Source organism: Theropithecus gelada, chromosome 19, assembly GCF_003255815.1.
Source record: "Theropithecus gelada isolate Dixy chromosome 19, Tgel_1.0, whole genome shotgun sequence".
NCBI lineage: Eukaryota > Metazoa > Chordata > Mammalia > Primates > Cercopithecidae > Theropithecus > Theropithecus gelada.
Genome location: NC_037687.1, coordinates 21663871 through 21681310, shown reverse-complemented (window position 1 = coordinate 21681310; position 17440 = coordinate 21663871). Strand labels below are relative to the sequence as shown.

Genomic DNA, 17440 nt, shown 5'->3' with positions numbered 1-17440 from the left:
AAAAAAGACTGCCATGTGAAGATGGAGGCAAAAACGGGAGTGATACAAGCCAGGGAATGCCAAAGATTGCTGGAAACCGAGGGTAGGAAGAGGAAAGGAAGAATTCTTCTCTAGAGCTTTTGAGAGAGCACGGCCCTGCTGACAGCTTGATTTCAGATTTCTGTTCTCCAGAACTGTGAGATAATTAATCTCTGTTGTTTGAGGCCACTCAGTTTCTGGTACTTTGTTACAGCAGCCCGAGGAAACTAATACAGTTTTCAATCACACATTAAAAAGCATTGAGAAAGTAACATGAACAAGAAAATATAGACCACATATGACAGTTAAAGAATTACTTTCTGTGGGAGATGGCAGAAGTGACCAAATCCTTCACTCTTGACAATGTGATGTTGTAGCCCCTTATTTCAACAAAAGCTGAAGACTGTTCTCCATTTCTTGAATCTATGCTGGCATTGTGACTTGTTTTAGCTGACAGAATGCACACATCTGTTCAGTTTCTCAGACCATTGTGACTGCTATGACTTTGTGAGCCTGTGACCTGCTGGAGTATACGAGCAAGTGAAGGCCGGGCACAGTGGCTCACGTCTATAATCCCAGTGCTTTGGGAGGCCGAGGCAGGTGGATCACCTGATGTCAGGAGTTCGAGACCAGCCTGGCCAACATAGTGAAACCCTGTCTCTATTAAAAATACAACAATTAGCTGGGCATGCTGGCGCGTGCCTGTAATCCCAGCCACTCAGAAGGCTGAGACAGGAGAATCGCTTGAACCTGTCTTGGGAGGCAGAGGTTGCAGTAAGCAGAGATAGAGCCACTGCACTCCAGCCTGACAGAGGAAGACTCTGTCTCGAAAAAAAACAAAAAGAAAAGACCAAGTGGAGCAGAGATCCCATTTCAGGGCCCCACCCCACCCCAGGACCCAGCTGGTGCAGTTTACAAGGATGCATCAGATCTATTATATGCAGAGTCAACATAGAATTTGACTCAGATGCATGCATGAGGACACTGAGGTACAGAGAACAGCATGTCTAGTAAAAGGCAGACCAACTACTAAACAATCTAGTACAACAAACTGAGAGCAAGTTTCCAGACCCCATGCTTTTATTTATTTATTTTTTTTTTGACAAAGTTTTGATCTTGTTGCCCAGGCTGGAGTGCAATGGCACTATCTCAGCTCACTGCAACCTCTGCCTCCTGGGTTCAAGTGATTCTCCTGCCTCAGCCTCCCAAGTAGCTGGGATTATAGGCATGAGCCACCACGCCCGGCTAATTTTTCCTGTTTANCGGAGGCTGAGGCAGGAGAATGGCGTGAACCTGGGAGGCGGAGCTTGCAGTGAGCCGAGATCGCGCCACTGCACTCCAGCCTGGGTGACACAGCGCGAGACTCCGTCTCAAAAAAAAAAAAGAAAAAAAAAAAAAACGGTGACTGATAGCCCTTCTGCTCCTGAAAGCCTGACTTCAGGAGTCTGTGGCCTGGCCACCGGAGTTTTCGAGGTGCCCAGACAAATGTCATGTGCAGCCAGGGCTGAGAACCACTCCAGTCCTCGTGCTAACCCCTCATCATGCTACGATCCTGTCTGATCCATGCTAACCAACCTTGAATGTGCCAGTGCCACATGTTACGACGAAGACTCCCCCCTCCATCTCAGCTGGGTCTCCCGACTCATCTGCACCAGCCCTGGCTATTCCCGCCCCAGCCGGGAGCCAGAATCTGGGACAGGTTTCCTCGCCTGTTTGGCTCTTTTCTGCCTGTGGGTGGTGTTTTGGGAAGGATGGCTCCTGGATCAGCCAGTGCTCTGGGCCTGATGCCTTGGAGTGCGGGCTCAGTCCTGCCTGGGACCCTGGGAGTTCTTGCCAAGGGGAATAACATGCTCCGGGGGTTTGGCTCCCTTGGGCTGGGTTAACGCAGTAGGGAGAAGCCTCAGTGAACTCTTCCCCCACAAAAGGACAATGTCACCTGCCTCTCACTGCGTCCTCAGCCCAGCTCAGGGCCTGGCACAGAAGGGCTCCATGAACATTCGTGGGTAAAGAAAAGGGGTTGGGAAGTACTTACTACAGGCCACGCCCAGCACACGGGCCTGATTTTATTTTCAGCACCATTTTTTGGGTGTTGAAAACTGAGGTTCAGAGAGGTCGAATCATTTGCCTCAGTTCAGGCAGCAGGTTTGTGTGGAAGCTGAGTCCAGGGCCCAGACCCACGAATGTCCCCCTGTGGAGGGACCAGCGGGGTCAGGAGGTCACGTACCCAGCTTCAGGAGCCAGCCCTCCCGGTCTGGGTTGAAGAAGGTGTGGGTCAGGTCGTTCCCGTCATCCTCAGGAATCTTGAAGGGCTCATTTCGGATGCTGTCGTAGAGGTTCTGAGGAGTGAAGGCTCCATTGGCCATTCAAGGCCCCTGGGACCCCCCCCCGCCCCGCCAAGGGTTACTCAGGGTGGGGGGCTGCGAGACCAGGGGTGGGATGACTCATGGTGGGCAAGAGAGAGGGGCAGGCTGGGGAGGAAGGGAAGTGAAAGGCAGAGAAGTGAAGGGAGGCCGAGGTGGGGGAGGAAAGAAGAGATGCCCTGGTGACAGGTGGAAGAGCCGGCTCCGTCCTCAGAGAAACAGACAGATGGGGAATGAGGCCAATCAAGGGCCAGAAAGCATGACAGCCAGAGATAGAGCAGACAGACAGGCCAAAAATGTCAGGGCCAAAGCCTGAGAGAGACAGTCAAGAAGAGAAGCAGCCAGAGTGAGAGAAAAAGATCACACAGGAGTTGGCACGATCGCACCATCTTGGGGGTGACGGCAGACAGCTCGGGCACTAGGAGACCACAGGTGGGGCGGGGGTGTCTGTGGCAGGAAGAGGGACAGGGCTGAGGGGCAAGGAAGGCGGGCTGACCCTGAGCAGCTCCTCAGGCAGGTCCCCGCCCTCGTTGATGCCCCGGTTCATGGCCACAAAGCGCTCCAGGCCTGGCTTGTCCCGGACATTGGGATTGTGGAGACTGGTGTTGAGCATGATGACGGCGAAGGACAGCACGTAGCACGTGTCTGCAACAGACAGGGCAGGTGGTGACGACCCAGGCATGTCAGTCCCCAGTGCCCCCACTCCCCAGGACCCCCAGCTCCCAGCCCCCTCCCTCCCTCAGACCTAGGGGTCTGGGCCCCCGTCTCCTCTTTCCCAGGATCCAGGAGTTGGGGCCCGCACCTGTGGACTGGAAAACCCCAGGGTTGCACAGGCAGTATCGCTGGGCGAAGGCCTCCATCATCCGGTCAATTTTCTGGGCCTCTCCGGGGAGGCGAAAGCTCCATAGAAATTGCCTGGGTTGGGGAGGGGCCAGGAATGGATGCTAGGGCTGGCGGGAGCCTGTCCCCACTCTCAGTCCCTGTGATAGGAACTGGTCCATGAGGAATCCCAACCTTCCGGCCTCAGCAGGTGGTTCAGGTAAGATCACGTGATCCAATCTGACCAATGGGCATTGGCCATAGGAGTGTTGTGGAGCGGTACAGAAATAGCCTCTTTCTGCTAAGTTTGCTAGACAGGTCTGGGGGTTGGTCGTGGCTTGTTATCAGGTAAGAGGGTCTGCAGAGAGCAATGCTGACACAGTGGCAAATACAAGAGACAAAGAAAGTCGACTTTCTGACCACCATTTGAGCTCCTGGATATAGCTATGCCTGAAGGAGGCCATAACCTTGGACTTTGATGGTGCAGGACGCACTCGGTTCCCTAGTTTTTGTTTCTGTTTTGCTTGTTTCTGTTTTTTTCTTAAGCTTTGTCACTTGTAACTAGGAAGGCCCTGACAGGTACATTCCTGGCCTTCCAAACCCTTCCCGGTCATTCACCTGAGGGCCTGCACCAGATTGAGGTCGGTGAACTCATGCAGATCCACAAAAGCATGGAGCACCGCCAGGTTCAGCTCTTCCCTGGAAGGACAGGACAAAGTCAATGCCGTTTGGAGAGGATGGAGCAGGAGTGGGCAGGAGGCAAGGCCCTGGGGAAGTCGTGCCCCTTCTACTGCACCACAGCTGCCCTCTGCGGAGGGTGAAGTTTCCTGCTGGGCTCCCACAGAGGCCTGCCCCCATGGTGGGGGATACTCAGAACACACTCTTGGGAGGAATATATGGCTTGGGAACCCAGGTTAAGCCAGACCTTTGTACAATTGGGAGAAATCCCGCAAACATGTATGCTACCTACTGTCACCTCTCTCAAACGATCCCCACACTCCCCAGGTATCCAGACACAGTCCCCATCTCCCCCAGACATCCAGAGATGCTTCCCACGCACCCCAGATCTCTGTAAATCCCTGATTCCCAGACGTCTACAGATGGCCTCCAACCATCTGATGTCCAGTCCCATGCATTCTAGGCTTCCAAATGACCCCCACAACTCCTAGGCTCCCCACAAGGGCCCAATGGTCCCCACAGCTCCCAGATGGCAACCCAGTGCCCATGCACAGCCATGGTTTACCCCTGTTCTCATGCTCCCATGACCCTTGAGAGATGTTCTCCACCCTTCTCAGATATAAATGGATGCTTCCCCACAACCCCCAGGTAATTCCAGAAGGCCCCGCATCCCCAGATGCTCTCGGGTGGCCGCAGGCTCCCCTAGCCCGTGTCCGTCCATTCTGTCACAGTCCAGTCAGAAGACGCATCTGCCAGGGCCCCTCTGTGGGGAGGCTGCAGGGCTGTTCCACCTGCGAGCTGCCGGTGTGAGGGCAGGAGCTGGGCGCAGGTAGCGGGAGGGGCGGGCCCCACAGGAGCTGAGTGGTGGCCGTACCTCTCCCCCAGGTAGTCCCCGATGGCTGTCTTGTTCAGCCCCTCGCCCTTGTACAGGAAGCGGGCAATCTCCTCGGGTGTGTTCTGCAGCAGTTCATTCTCCACCAAGAACTGGATCCCCTGGTGAGTGGGGACAAGGTCTCAGTGCTGAGAGCCAGAAAGCTACCCCCCTCACCTCCCTGGGAACCTCAGCAACCAGACCTACCCCCACCCTCAACAGACCAGGGCCAGGTTTCACTTTCAGCCTTCTCAAGGGTCTTAAATAGGATTCTTCCCAACTTATGGCCTTTGCACCTCATGGCCTACCCTCTCTGCCTTTGCCTGGTTAATTCCAGCACCAACAACAGGGTCTGGCAAGGAACAGATGCTCAGTACATTTTCTTTTCTTTCTGAGACCTGGTCTCGCTCTACTGCACAGGTTGGAGTGCAGTGGCGTGATCACAGCTCACTGCAGCTTCGAACCGCTGGGCTCAAGGGATCCTCTCCCTTCGGCCTCCTGAGAAGCTGGGACTATAGGCATGTACCAATACACCTGGATAATTTATTTATTTTTATTTTTTCCAGAGATGAGTTATCACTATGCTGCCCACGCTGGTCTCAAATTCCTGCCTTCAAGCAATCCTCCCGCCTCGGCCTGTCAAAGCACTGGGATTACAGGCATAAGCCACGGAACCCAGCCAATAAATGTGTGTTGAATGACTGAACAGAATTCCAACTGCTTCAGGAAAGAATAACGTGACAACCTTGAGCAGATGCAGTCCCTCAAGGGCTGTGAACTCCAAGCCCTTGCTAGACTGGAGGCTTCTCTTGCTCTCTGTGCTATGAAGCCCTCTCTACTGCTGCCATATCTCACTCTGAATTGGGGTATCCATGTCCAGGGGCTGAGCACAGGGCAGCATCTAATTCTTCTTTGGGTCCCCAGCATTGCCCTACACAGGATCAGGCTCTCAAGAGGCCTCAGAAAATGGGTGTTAAAGGCTGGGCACGGTGGCTCACGCCTGTAATCCCAGCACTTCGGGAGGCCAAGGCGGGCGGATTACGAGGTCAGGAGATCGAGACCATTCTGGTTAACTCGGTGAAACCCCGTCTCTACTAAAAAAATACAAAAAATTAGCCAGGCGTGGCGGCAGGCGCCTATAGTCCCAGCTACTCAGGAGGCTGAGGCAGGAGAATGGCGTGAACCCAAAAGGCAGAGCTTGCAGTGAGCTGAGATTGCTCCATGGCACTTCAGCCTGGGCGACAGAGTGAGACTCCGTCTCAAAAAAAAAAAAAAAAAAAGAGAACGGGTGTTAAATGAGTATGTGAACAGGCCGGACATGGTGGCTCATGCCTGTAATCCCAGCACTTTGGGAGGCTGAGGTGGGCAGATCATCTGAGGTCAGGAGTTTCAAATCAGCCTGGCCAACATGGTGAAACCCCATCTTTACTAAAAATACATAAATTAGTTGGGCATGGTGGCGGGAGTCTGTAAGCCCAGCTACTTGGGAGGCTGAGGCAGGAGAATCGCTTGAACACGGGATGGGGAGGTTACAGTGAGCCGAGATCACATCACTGCACTCCAGTCTGGGTGAGAGAGCAAGACTCTGTCTCACAAAAAAAAAACAAAAAAGTAAGTGAACAAAAGCCATTCCTCCACCTAGTGAACACCTACTCATCCTTCAAACCCGACCTGAATGTCTCCTCCTCAAGGAAGCCCTCCCTGACTCCACCAGCCTGCCTCCTCCAGAAATCTACTACCCTGATACCTCCCTCTGTCATGGCACCTTTGCGGGAGGGAGGTCAACTCTCCTTTGTGCATATCACTTTGTCTACAGCCCTACAAGACTCGAGCTCATCTTGGGAGTAGAAGTGCGCCCATACAACTAGAAAGTGGAAGACAACCTTCACGGCAGGGGACGAAACATAAGCGTCAGGAGGGCTGGAACACTTGGTCAGTGTTCAGAGAACAAATGGACAGCCAGTATCTGAATCCAGGGATTAGGACCAAGTCTGTCCACCTAGAATAGACCCGGAACCATCACGCTTCTGGAACCTGGAGGTGCCAGAAGCCCCTGCCCGGATGTTTGCCCAGCGGATCCCAGTCCTGTGGCCCCAAGCACCTTCTTGGGGTCCATGTTGAACTTCTTCCTGCCCATTGCCATCTTCCGGTTCCGCTGCAAGGTCTTACTGCAGGAGCAGAGAGCAGGGTGGGGGATGGGGGGTCAATGCCTGGGCATTCCTGGTCTCAGTCAACCCCACGCCCCCCAGGTCACCCGCCCCAGCCCTCACCTGCCCTCATTGGCCTCCAGCCCCTCCACCTCGCTCATGGCTTCACTGAGCTCCTCCCGCAGGCGCTGAATCTCCACCAGCAGCTCCTGCTTCCGCCGCCGGATGTTCTCCAGCTCCATCCGCTCCTCCGGAGTCAGGTCTGGGGGTTCTAGGGGTCGGGGTCACGGTTTAAAAGTCAGTGCTGGGGACCATGAGCCTGAATTCCTGCAATCTGGGGGCGGACAGAGCTGGGAGAGGATGCATAAGGGCCTTCCATGTCTGCACAGAAGACTGCGCTGGGGGCCTGGATTCCTCCGTGCAGAGAAGGGCCGGGGCTCTAAACTCTTGAGTCCTGGGGGGAGGAGGGGACTTGGGGCCCGGATTCCAGAGTCTGAAGGAGAAAGGGAATAGGTGCCTGAGCTCTTAGGTGTGAGGGAAGAAAGGGTTGGGGGCCTGAGCTTCTAGGTCCATTACTTGGAAGGGGACTGAGGCCTTGGTTTTCTGACTCCATTACTGGCGAGGTAGCTGGGGACCTGGTTATCCGGACTCCTGGGTCCATGAACAGTCACTACGGCCGGGGGAGCTGATGACAGCTCGGGAGAGTTGGGAAGACGGGGCGGGACATCGAAGGCCCCCGCCCCCCAAGATTTCTCCCCTCCCCGCAACCCGAGCGCCCCTCCCCAGCCCCGGCAGACGCTGGGCTTGCCCGCCCCTCCAGCGGGAATGGTTCCGCCCCGGCCTCGCCTCCACCGCTCCATCCCGCCCCTCCCGCCGCCACCGGAAACAGGCTCAGCCCAAACAATGGCCTGGAACGCCCCGCTTTCGGGCCCCGCCGGAAGCCCGTCCAGCGCCCCACAAAAGCGGCGCGACAAGTCTACTACTGGGCCGAACGCTTCTGGGCTGCGCGCTCCAGGGGGAAACGTTCGCGGAGGAACGTTCAGGAGAAAACGCTCCAGCAGCTCCCAGCCGACCCCGCCCCTCCCCGACCTACCATAGACGCCGTCCTCCATGGCGGCTAGGAAGGCCCGCGGGGAGTCCGGGGCGGTCCCGCCGGTCGGGCCTGGATCCGCGTTGGCCCGCGGGCTCGGGTGAGCCCGCTCAAACGCCCCGGGAGCCACCGCCGCCTCCTCAGCGCCAGACCTCAGCGCTGAAAAGACTCTCCCTTGGTCGCTCAACCGCCCCTTCAGTAGGGACCGCCCCTCTTTTTGACACCGTCCAATCCACAGTGGGCGCTTTCGTCCTCCCCGCCCTCGCCACCAAAGGATCGTCTTCCAGGGCCAACAGTCGTACAAAAAGCTGATGTCGGTATGTCCGGCCAGAGGTAGACGGCCCGCGGGGCCAATCGGACTGCAGGCAGGGCAGCAGGCCCCGCCTCCGAAACAACAGAAAGCACTTGACAGGCTTACTGTCCAATGGGAAGCCCCAGAAAGGTGTTGCGCGGAGGCGGACCTACGCGGTACGGACATCTCTGCGCCTGCTCAAAGGCCCTGGACACTTGGAGACTAGGTAAACCGAACCCCGCCTCCAGTAATCCGTTGCTAGGGGGCGGTACTTGGTTAATCTTGTTGCCAGGAGGCGGGGCTAGAACTGGCTTGTTTCCGTAAGCCACACCTCCTAGCAGGCCATGCTGGCTTCTGACTGCAGAGGTTGCCATGCAACCGGGAGCAGCCTTCGGCCTCCTTTTTATTTGCTTTTCTTCTCCGTGTATTTCCCCTCTCAGCCCCTTCTTACCTCCAAACCCTTTCCTTACGACCATCTATGCCCTCCCCATCCCCCTCAGCCTCTTCGGAGTCGTGGAGTGGTGAAACGAAAGACTTCTTCGTTTTTTCTTTTTCTTTTTTTTTGAGACAGAGTCTTGCTCTGTCGCCCAAGCTGGAGTGCAGTTGCGCGATCTCGGTTCACTGCAATCTCCTCCTCCGGGTTCAAGCGATTCTCCTGCCTCAACCTCCCGAGTAGCTGGGATTACAGGCATGCACCATCACGCCCAGCTAATTTTTGTATTTTTAATGGAGACGGGGTTTCACCATGTTGGCCAGGCTGGTTTCGAACTCCTGACCTAAAGTGATTCACCCACCTTGACCTCCCAAAGTGTTGGGATTACAGGCGTGAGCCTTCGCGCCTGGCCAAGATTTACTCTTTTTTCTAAGTGCTATGCTATCTGGTATCGGTCATGGAGAATGGAAGAGGGGAAGATCAAATTTAGTGAAAGCACAGGCTCAGCCTTCCTGGTACCTTCTGCCGCTCAGACTCCTCCCTCATTTCTCCAAACTTCTCCGCTTAGTTTAGCATCCTCCTGAGATTCCTCCCTTCCCCAAGCATCCTCCCGCTAAGACAACTCCCCTTTCCTCAGCGTCCTCCCACCTCTCTGATTCCTTCTCCCATCTCAGAAGCCTTTTCGTCCTCCCTGGCTCCCCTCACATCTCCCCTTGTCCTCTCATACTATGGCCCTTCTTTTTTTTTTTTTTTTTTTTTTTGAGACTGAATTTTGCTCTTTTGCCCAGCCTGGAGTGAACTGGCGTGATCTCAGCCCACTGCAACCTCCTCCCCCAAAGTTTCAAGCGATTCTCCTGCCTCAGCCTCCCAAGTAGCTGGGATTACGGGCGCCCACCACCATGCCCGGCTAATTTTTGTATTTTTAGTAAAGACAGGGTTTCGCCATGTTGGCCAGGCTGGTCTCAAACTCCTGACCTCAGGTGATCCACCTGCCTCAGCCTCCCAAAATGCTAGGATTATAGGCAAGCCACCATGCCTGGCCAACCTTGCCCTTCTTAAACTCCTCCCTCCTCTGAGGCCCCTTCCCCTTCCCCAGCCTCTAGGTCCCATTATTTGTAAGGGAATGGGATTAAAGGCTTGGCTGGAATGGGGAACCCAGGCACCCCTGTAAAGAGCGAAGCCATAATGGGGGCTGAAGTGGTGTCTGGGCCTCGTCCTCATTTTCTGTCCCTGGGCTGGGCAGGTGGGGACGGATTCGGGGCCAGGACCTGGTTAAGCTGCCGGATTAGACATGGAGGCTTCTAATCCCCTCACTGACCTTTATGAGTGGCCCAGGCCCTGCCCTCCCCAGTGGAAACCCAGGTTGGGCTGCCCTGCTCCCACTCTCCTTCCAAACAAAAGCCCCTCCCTGCCCCTTCACTTCCAACTTAACATCCTTCCCCAACCTTGCATTTCCATTGCCCCCGTCCCTACCTACCCCAGACACCCTGAGCTGAGAGAGCAGCCAGCTAATTAATCCCATCCGGTTATTACATGGGGATTCCGAGGGATAAAGGGAAATGGAGAAGCTGGATGGGGGCATTTGGGTTGATGCAGCACTTGTGAAGGCTGAATGGCAATGACAGTGGCTGCCCTCGGTCCAGAATACAGGGTAGGAACACGTCCTCCTCCCTGTCACTGGCTCCCTCTGCAGCTGGCTCCCAGCCTGCGGGGCACTTAGGTAGATGGCAGCATGGGCAGGGGGCCAGGTCCGAGGACCGAGAAGCACATTCACAGACACACCCTCTAGGGCTCCCAGTTCTTTAATCTGGGGGATGGGTCTCCCCCTAAAACAGTCATTCTCCCACAATGGGAAGAACCCTAGTGTCCAGAGCTACCTCCTCCTCCCCAGATCCGCAAGTTGGGCCAGGGAAGTGACTCTGGCTGTTAGCCACAGCCCACGCCTACCCTTGCCCTGTGATTCAGACACCCGAGTTCAGAGCCAGCCTCCAAGAGTATCTTATATCCCAGCCTCTCCTGGAAGGTCGTATGATCCAGCACTGGGGAGAGAAGGGAAATCCCCAGGTCTCAAATGCCCATCCCACTCTCGGTGAAGTGAGGACTCATCCTGCTGGAAAGGCCCCTAAATAACTTCAAGTTCCAATATCCCATTTTTACAGATGGGGAAGCTGACATGAAGAGGAGTCCAAAGTGTCACAGTAAGTTGAGGCAGTATTGGGATTTAGAGCAAAGCTTCTGGGGTCCTTGAAAAGGACCTCATTCCAATTAGCTAGTGCTCCATCTCTAAGCCTGTTGTAGGGACCAGGGGAAAAAAATAGATATCTGTATTTATATTTTATATATATATACAATATACATATGTATAACATCTTTAAGAAACAGACACACGGCTGGGCATGGTGGCTCATGCCTGTAATTCCAGCTCTTTGGGAGGCTGAGGCGGGTGGATCATCTGAGGTTGAGAGTTTGAGACCAACCTGGCCAACATGGCGAAACCCCGTCTCTACTAAAAGTACAAAAAGTAGCCGGGCATAGTGGCTCATGCCTGTAATCCCAGTGACTCAGGAGGCTGAGGCAGGAGAATCACTTGAAGCCGGGAGGCGGAGGTTGCAGTGAGCTGAGATCACACCATTGCACTCCGGCCTGGGTGACAGAGCAAGACTCCGTCTCAGAAAAAAAAAAAAAGAAAAAAAAGAAAAGAAAAAAAGAAATAGACACACATCACTAGGTGTAGGGTTCCAGAGCATTCTAGACTCACCAGCCCTGGGCCTCTCCCTTCCCTTGTCCACTAATTAGCCCTGTGCCCTACAGGGCCTCACCTGAACCTTCAACTTCTGGGTCAACCCAGAATTGTTGCTTCTCAAGTCCCGAGTCCACCTCCTGGCACTGCTAAGAAGTCCACCTGGAGGTGATGAGAACTTACAGGCTTTGGTAATGGACAACTCTGGATGCCTGGAGCCTTCATTCCTTTTGGCATTACAGAACCACAAGAAGTCATCTAGAATCATCGAGATTCTCAACTCCATTGGCCAAGCTGGAACCAGCAAAATCTCAGACATCTAGAATTGCCACTGCTTCCTTGACTCTGTGATCAGTCTAGAGCCACAGAATCCTGATTCCCTTTGGACATTCTAGAATGGCACTTAAAAAAAACCCACCTCGTGGATCCTTTCAAAGCATTGCTTATTCTCTTGGTTGGGTGCTCTACAGCCAGAAGTTGGCGTTATCTAATATCAAGAACTCCTAATCTGTTACTTTAGTCTTTCCAAACCCACAGACTCCACAATGTTTTGTGCATTCTAGAAACACTACTCTTTAGTTTCTGGAGTAGTTCAACTCTCCAGGTCAAACCTGTCCTAGAATCACCAGTGCTTGCCTCTGTGGTCAACCTCGACTCACAGAATTTCAACTAATGAGCTTTCTGGAACCACAGATCTTTTTCTTTTTCTTTTTCTTTTTTTTTTTGTCTTTGGTCAATCAAGATGATCTTCCATACTTGGGGCATTCCATAACCTTCCCTCCTTAGGTGGTCTAGAACAAATGATTTGCTACTCAGTTGGCTGAGTTGAGAAGCAACACTCCCTTGAAGCTTAGGTAAATCCAGACCTACAAACTCTTGATCTCTGATGCTGTTCAAGAACAGCCAACGTGCTTCCCCAGAGGCAGTCTATACCATTGGTTTCTCACCCCGGTCAACAATCCAGATCCCCCCATATAGAGGGATCTAGAACCACCAGTCTTTTCCTCTTGGGTGATCCAGAACTCTGGTGAGACTCAGGGATCAGGCTCATAAAGGGGTCTCAGGAGACAGCACAGAAGCAGAGAAATTAAAATTAAGGTCCAGTATGTCCATGGTGGGTCACCAGACATGGCAGAACCTTCCCACCTAGTCATTTACCCAGCAGGCCTGTTGGTCTTCAGGAACACCTGCCCCCATCCCAGGAGAGAGCCCTATCTCTCCATCTTGCTACCTTGGGGAAGGGGGCACACATGGGGAAGGCTACATCAGTTTGCATCACAGAGGCAGGGTCAGCGCCAGGGTTGGTGTAAGAACTCGGGGGCTAGCAGCCCCATCTTCTGTCTCCGCCCCATTCCCTTCCTCGGCCTCATCATCCTCATCTTCCTCCTGGCAGCAGCTCAGAGCAAGTTCATTCTCATAACAAAATGCAGTCAGAGAGCCGGGGAAACTTGATTTGAGGCTGTGGGAAGCCTGCTCTGCCCGTTCATCCAGCTCCTTAGCACTGCAGACCGGCGTCCCTGGGACCTCGTAAGTGCGGTGGAAGTGGCGATAGTCGACCTCATACTGGGAGCCACGCTGGAAGAGAACTGGCTCAAAACGATGGCCCCAGAGAAGTTCACCAGGGAGGTAGGACGAGCGACACTGTGTGGTCATGGCTGTGGCCTCAACCATCCCCTCGAGAATGACCACCAGCTCGAAGTCAGCCCTGGCCAGCTCGGCACGTCCTAGCTCATACAGAGGACTGGCAGAGTCGATCTCATGGACGATGGTGATAGGGGACACGAGGAAGATACGATCGGTGCCTCCATCAAAGCCCACATCCACATCCTGGTGGTCGAGCGGGATGTACTCACCTTCTGGGGTCACACGGGGCTGCAGGGGGAGGCGAGGAGCCAAAGACAGAGAGCAGGGAGCACAGAGACGGGCAGAGACAGAGGGAGTGAGAGAGAGGAAGAGATTCAGTGAAAGAAGGAGGTAAAGACCACAGGAGTGAAGGAGAGGGTGAGAACACGGATCCAGAGATGGGGCCGGCAACCGAGAGAGATGCAGGGGAGGGCACCCAGTGAGGAAGCCAGAGATCCAGGATGGGAGGAGGGGGGACAGAGACCCAGAGATGAAGAGAGAGGAAAGAGACTCAGGGTTTGGGGATAGAAAATGGGAAGAGGGGTGTGGCGGGGGAAGAGAAGGAGGAGAGAAGAACAGAGTGATATTGACATACAGACACAGAAATCAGCAAGACAGAGATGAAATCGAAGCGACAACGGAAAATAAGAATGACATCCGGCAGAGAATTGGAGAAGGAAGGGGAGAGAAAAATGGCTTTTAGTATGTGGCCAGAGAAAGATACACCAGATGACAAGAAGGGAGAGTTAGGACAACACAGGTCCAACATTCTGTACCCACCACTGCCTCAGGCTTATCCCTGGGCTCTCCCCTGAGCTATCCAAGCTGCCAGGGCAACTGCAAACCCTTCCATGTCATTCTGTGTGAGCAAGCTTGGTGGGGGTGTGGGTATTTCCCCCCCACCTACCCGCTGGTTCCATAGCCACCTCCCAGGCCAAGTCACTGCCCCACAGACTTTTGCAAGAGCCAGTGTTCCTCCGATTCTTGAATCCTGGCATCTCAAGGCGTCAGACAGGAGATAGAAGTGGGAGGTGGGTACCTATCCTCCTCTTGTAACTGTCTCTGGGAGCCCCAAGTAGAGGAACCCCAGAGGCGGCTGGGAGTTGCAGCTCCCACCACCCCGATCCTCTCCAAGTCCAGCCTCAGCCCAGAGTTCTAAAGTCACTTTACTTGGGCAATGGCAGCTGCTGGCCCAGAGTTTCTTGGGAACGGAGATGTTTGAGCAATTTGACCACAGTTCTAGGAACACTAAGGCCCCTTCCTCAGGGCACGGGAGGGAGCTATTACCCCAGGGGCCAATGGGAGGTGCAGTTTTGTTTCGTTGCCACCTCCCACCCTGCTCTCAGAGGGCAGGAGGCTGGTGGGACACGATGGGCCATTGAGTTGGGGAATGAATTCCCCCACAGATGCTGCAGGACCCCACACCTAGAGGCCTGGAGAACTGTGCTCCACAGTGATGAACTGCACCCGTTCCAGGGCCTGCTTCTCCCAGGAGCCTCAAGTCACAGGCCCCCGTCTGTGCCACAGGGTCCAGTGGGAATTGTACACCCGAGTAATAGAACGGTCACGCAGGCCCTCCACCACCACCCTACAAAGCTGCATCTGAGGCCACCCCATCTTTGGGCAGGTCCCTTGACCCAGAGGCTTCTGGGAATTACGGCCCAGGGCCTTGACAGGCCCAGGTGTGGCCCTTTCGGGTCTACCCACAGGCAGCCCATCCTCAAGCCACAGGAAGCTCTGTATGTCCCAAGTCCAGGCCTCCAGGAAGAGCTGATCACAGACCTCTCTCTTGGGTTTACATCCCCAACTGCCCAGTGTGACCCATTCGCAAGCCACAGGCCTGAGAGGCTGCTGGGAGTTGTAGTCCACGCTCCCTCCAGGACCGCATGCCCCTCACCCTCGGGCCTACATCTCCCCCAATCCCCCAGGGCTCGCGGAGGTCCGCACCTGCAGCAGCTGGGCACGCACGTGGGCCTCGACCAGGTGGCTGCGACGCAGGTTGCCGACCCGCCACATGAGGCAGAGGCGGTGGTCGCGCAGCGCCACGACAGCGTTCTCGCTGAAGACCAGCGTCTCGTTGCGCTTCTTGGGTTTGGCCATCTTGGCCATGACAGCACCCACGACGAAGGCGTCGAGCACGCAGCCGGCGATGCACTGCAGCACCACGGCGGCCACAGCGGCCGGGCACTCCTCGGTGACGCTGCGCACGCCGTAGCCGATGGACGTCTGTGTCTCCAGCGCGAAGAGGAAGGCGGCCAGGAAGCTGGCCACGTGTGAGAAGCAGGGCGCAGGCGGTGGCGGGGCGGCCAGGTCGCCGTGCAGCGAGGCTATGAGCCAGAAGGCCAGGCCGAAGAGCAGCCAGGAGGCGAGGAAGGAGCAGGAGAAGAGCAGGCACATCCAGCGCCAGCGCACGTCCACGCACGTGGTGAACAGGTCGCTCAGGTAGCGCGCGCCCTGGCCACCCAGGTTCACGAAGCGCACATTGCAGTGCCCGTCCTTCTTGACGAAGCGACCGCGGCGCCGGCCCACCGGTGACTGCACCCGCGCTGGCACCCACCCGTTGCGGCACAACCCGGGCCCGGCCTCTTCATCGCCCGCCCGGCTGTCTCCCGAATCCAGGGCGCCGCTGAGGCGGCGTAGGGCCCTGGCCAGGCCCATTGGGCGGAGGGACCCCCTCCACTTGGACTAGTGGGGGGCAGGCGCCCCCAACCTGCTGGGACAAGAAACCGGTAGAAACGTCAGGGGCACCAGGAATAGGTGAGCTCATCGGCCAAGCATGCTCCCCGGTGGTGCTTAGTGACCTCATCTGTCAAATAGGTGGAACTATACTGTTCTGTCGCCCAAGCTGGAGTGCAGTGGCACGATCCTGGCTCACTGCAACTTCCGCGTCCCAAGTTTAAGCGATTCTCCTGTCTCAGCCTCCTGAGTAGCTGGGACTACAGGCGCACATCAGCACGCCTGGGTAATTTTTTTTTTTTTTTTTTTTTTGAGACGTAGTCTTGCTCTGTCGCCAGGCTGCAGTGCAGTGGCGCAGTCTTAGCTCACTGCAACCTCAGCTCCCTGCAACCTCTGCTTCCCGGGTTCAAGTGATTCACCTGCTTCAGCCTCCTATGTAACTGGGATTACAGGCCCGCGCCACTGCGCCCAGCTAAGTTTTTGTGATTTTGTTGTTGTTGTTGAGACAGAGTCTCGCTCTGTCGCCCAGGCTGGAGTGCAGTGGCCGAATCTCAGCTCACTGCAAGCTCCGCCTCCCGGGTTTACGCCATTCTCCTGCCTCAGCCTCCCAAGTAGCTGGGACTACAGGCGCCCGCCACCTCGCCCGGCTAGTTTTTTGTATTTTTTTAGTAGAGACGGGGTTTCATCGTGTTAGCCAGGATGGTCTCGATCTCCTGACCTCGTGATCCGCCCGTCTCGGCCTCCCAAAGTGCTGGGATTACAAGCGTGAGCCACTGCGCCCGGCCAGCCACCTCTTTTTGAAAATGTTTTATTAATTTAATTTTTGTTTTATAGAGACAGGGGCCTCACTATGTTGCTCAGGCTGGTTTCGACCTCCTGGCCTCAAGCGATCTTCCCTCTTCAACCTCCCAAAGTGCTGGGATTACAGGCCTGAGCTACCCCACCTGGCCCATACTCCCCTTCCAAGTTGGAAGATGCAGCATAAACAGCAATGATACTATAGAAGATACTTGTATAACAACAACAGAAAATATTGTAACAATAACGATTTTTTAACAAGTGCCACAATAATTACAGCATGCATTCATACAGTGCTAAATCTATGTACTGTTCATAATTTGTGTTCTATCAATTATACTGTTTATACAGTTTGGAGGTTGTTGTAAGCACTTTACATGAATTTACATATTTGAGCCTCAGAGCAAGCCTATGAGGCAGACATCATTATCCCCATTTTCTAGATGAGGAAACTGAAGCACAGAAAGTTTAAGTAACTTCCCCAAGACCACAGCTAAGTAAACTGGGATTTAAACGCTAGCCATCCAGCTCCAGAGTCCATGCTCCTAACTGTAAGGTGTAACTGGTTCTCAGCATGGAGAGATGCCTCAGGGCTCTGAGGTTGACTGTGGTTGAAAAACAGGCTCGCAAAGTAACAAAAGGAAAAAATTACATCAATTGAATTGCATCAGAACTAAATAACTTTTTTTTTTTTTGAGACGGACTCTCACTTTGTCACCCAGACTGGAGTGCAGTAGCGCAATCTTGGCTCGCTGCAATCTCTGTCTCCTGGGTTCTCCTGCCTCAGCCTCCCGATTACAGGCACGCACCACCACGCCTGGCTAATTTTTGTATTTTTAGTAGAGATGGGGTTTCACCATGTTGGCCAGGCTGGTCTTGAACTCCTGACCTCAAG

The 17440-nt window shown here is 54.7% G+C and overlaps 3 protein-coding genes across 3 annotated transcripts in view; 1 reads left to right on the top strand and 2 right to left on the bottom strand.

Annotated features, from left to right (window-relative positions):
* Positions 1-2043: 2043 nt before the first annotated feature.
* On the bottom strand, positions 2044-8484 carry LOC112613319 (cytohesin-2-like). Its single transcript, XM_025368707.1, has 8 exons — positions 7987-8484; positions 7017-7164; positions 6848-6914; positions 4750-4868; positions 3816-3896; positions 3181-3293; positions 2875-3023; positions 2044-2354 (listed from the first exon to the last, which is right to left on the bottom strand). The coding sequence occupies exons 1-8, from the start codon at positions 8459-8461 to the stop codon at positions 2235-2237; spliced, it is 1272 nt and encodes a 423-aa protein (XP_025224492.1). The 5' UTR covers positions 8462-8484; the 3' UTR covers positions 2044-2234.
* Positions 8485-10494: 2010 nt separating this feature from the next.
* KCNJ14 (potassium voltage-gated channel subfamily J member 14) lies at positions 10495-15900 on the bottom strand. The gene is made up of 2 exons (XM_025368706.1): positions 15019-15900; positions 10495-13320 (listed from the first exon to the last, which is right to left on the bottom strand). Exons 1-2 carry the CDS (start codon positions 15727-15729, stop codon positions 12724-12726), a joined length of 1308 nt encoding a protein of 435 aa, XP_025224491.1. The 5' UTR covers positions 15730-15900; the 3' UTR covers positions 10495-12723.
* A 1219-nt stretch (positions 15901-17119) lies between these two features.
* Positions 17120-17440, top strand: part of TULP2 (tubby like protein 2) — a 6370-nt gene continuing 6049 nt past the window's right edge. The window contains exon 1 of the mRNA XM_025365859.1: positions 17120-17176. Within this exon, the coding sequence (XP_025221644.1) occupies positions 17120-17176 (57 nt within the window). The remainder of the gene's footprint in view (positions 17177-17440) is intronic.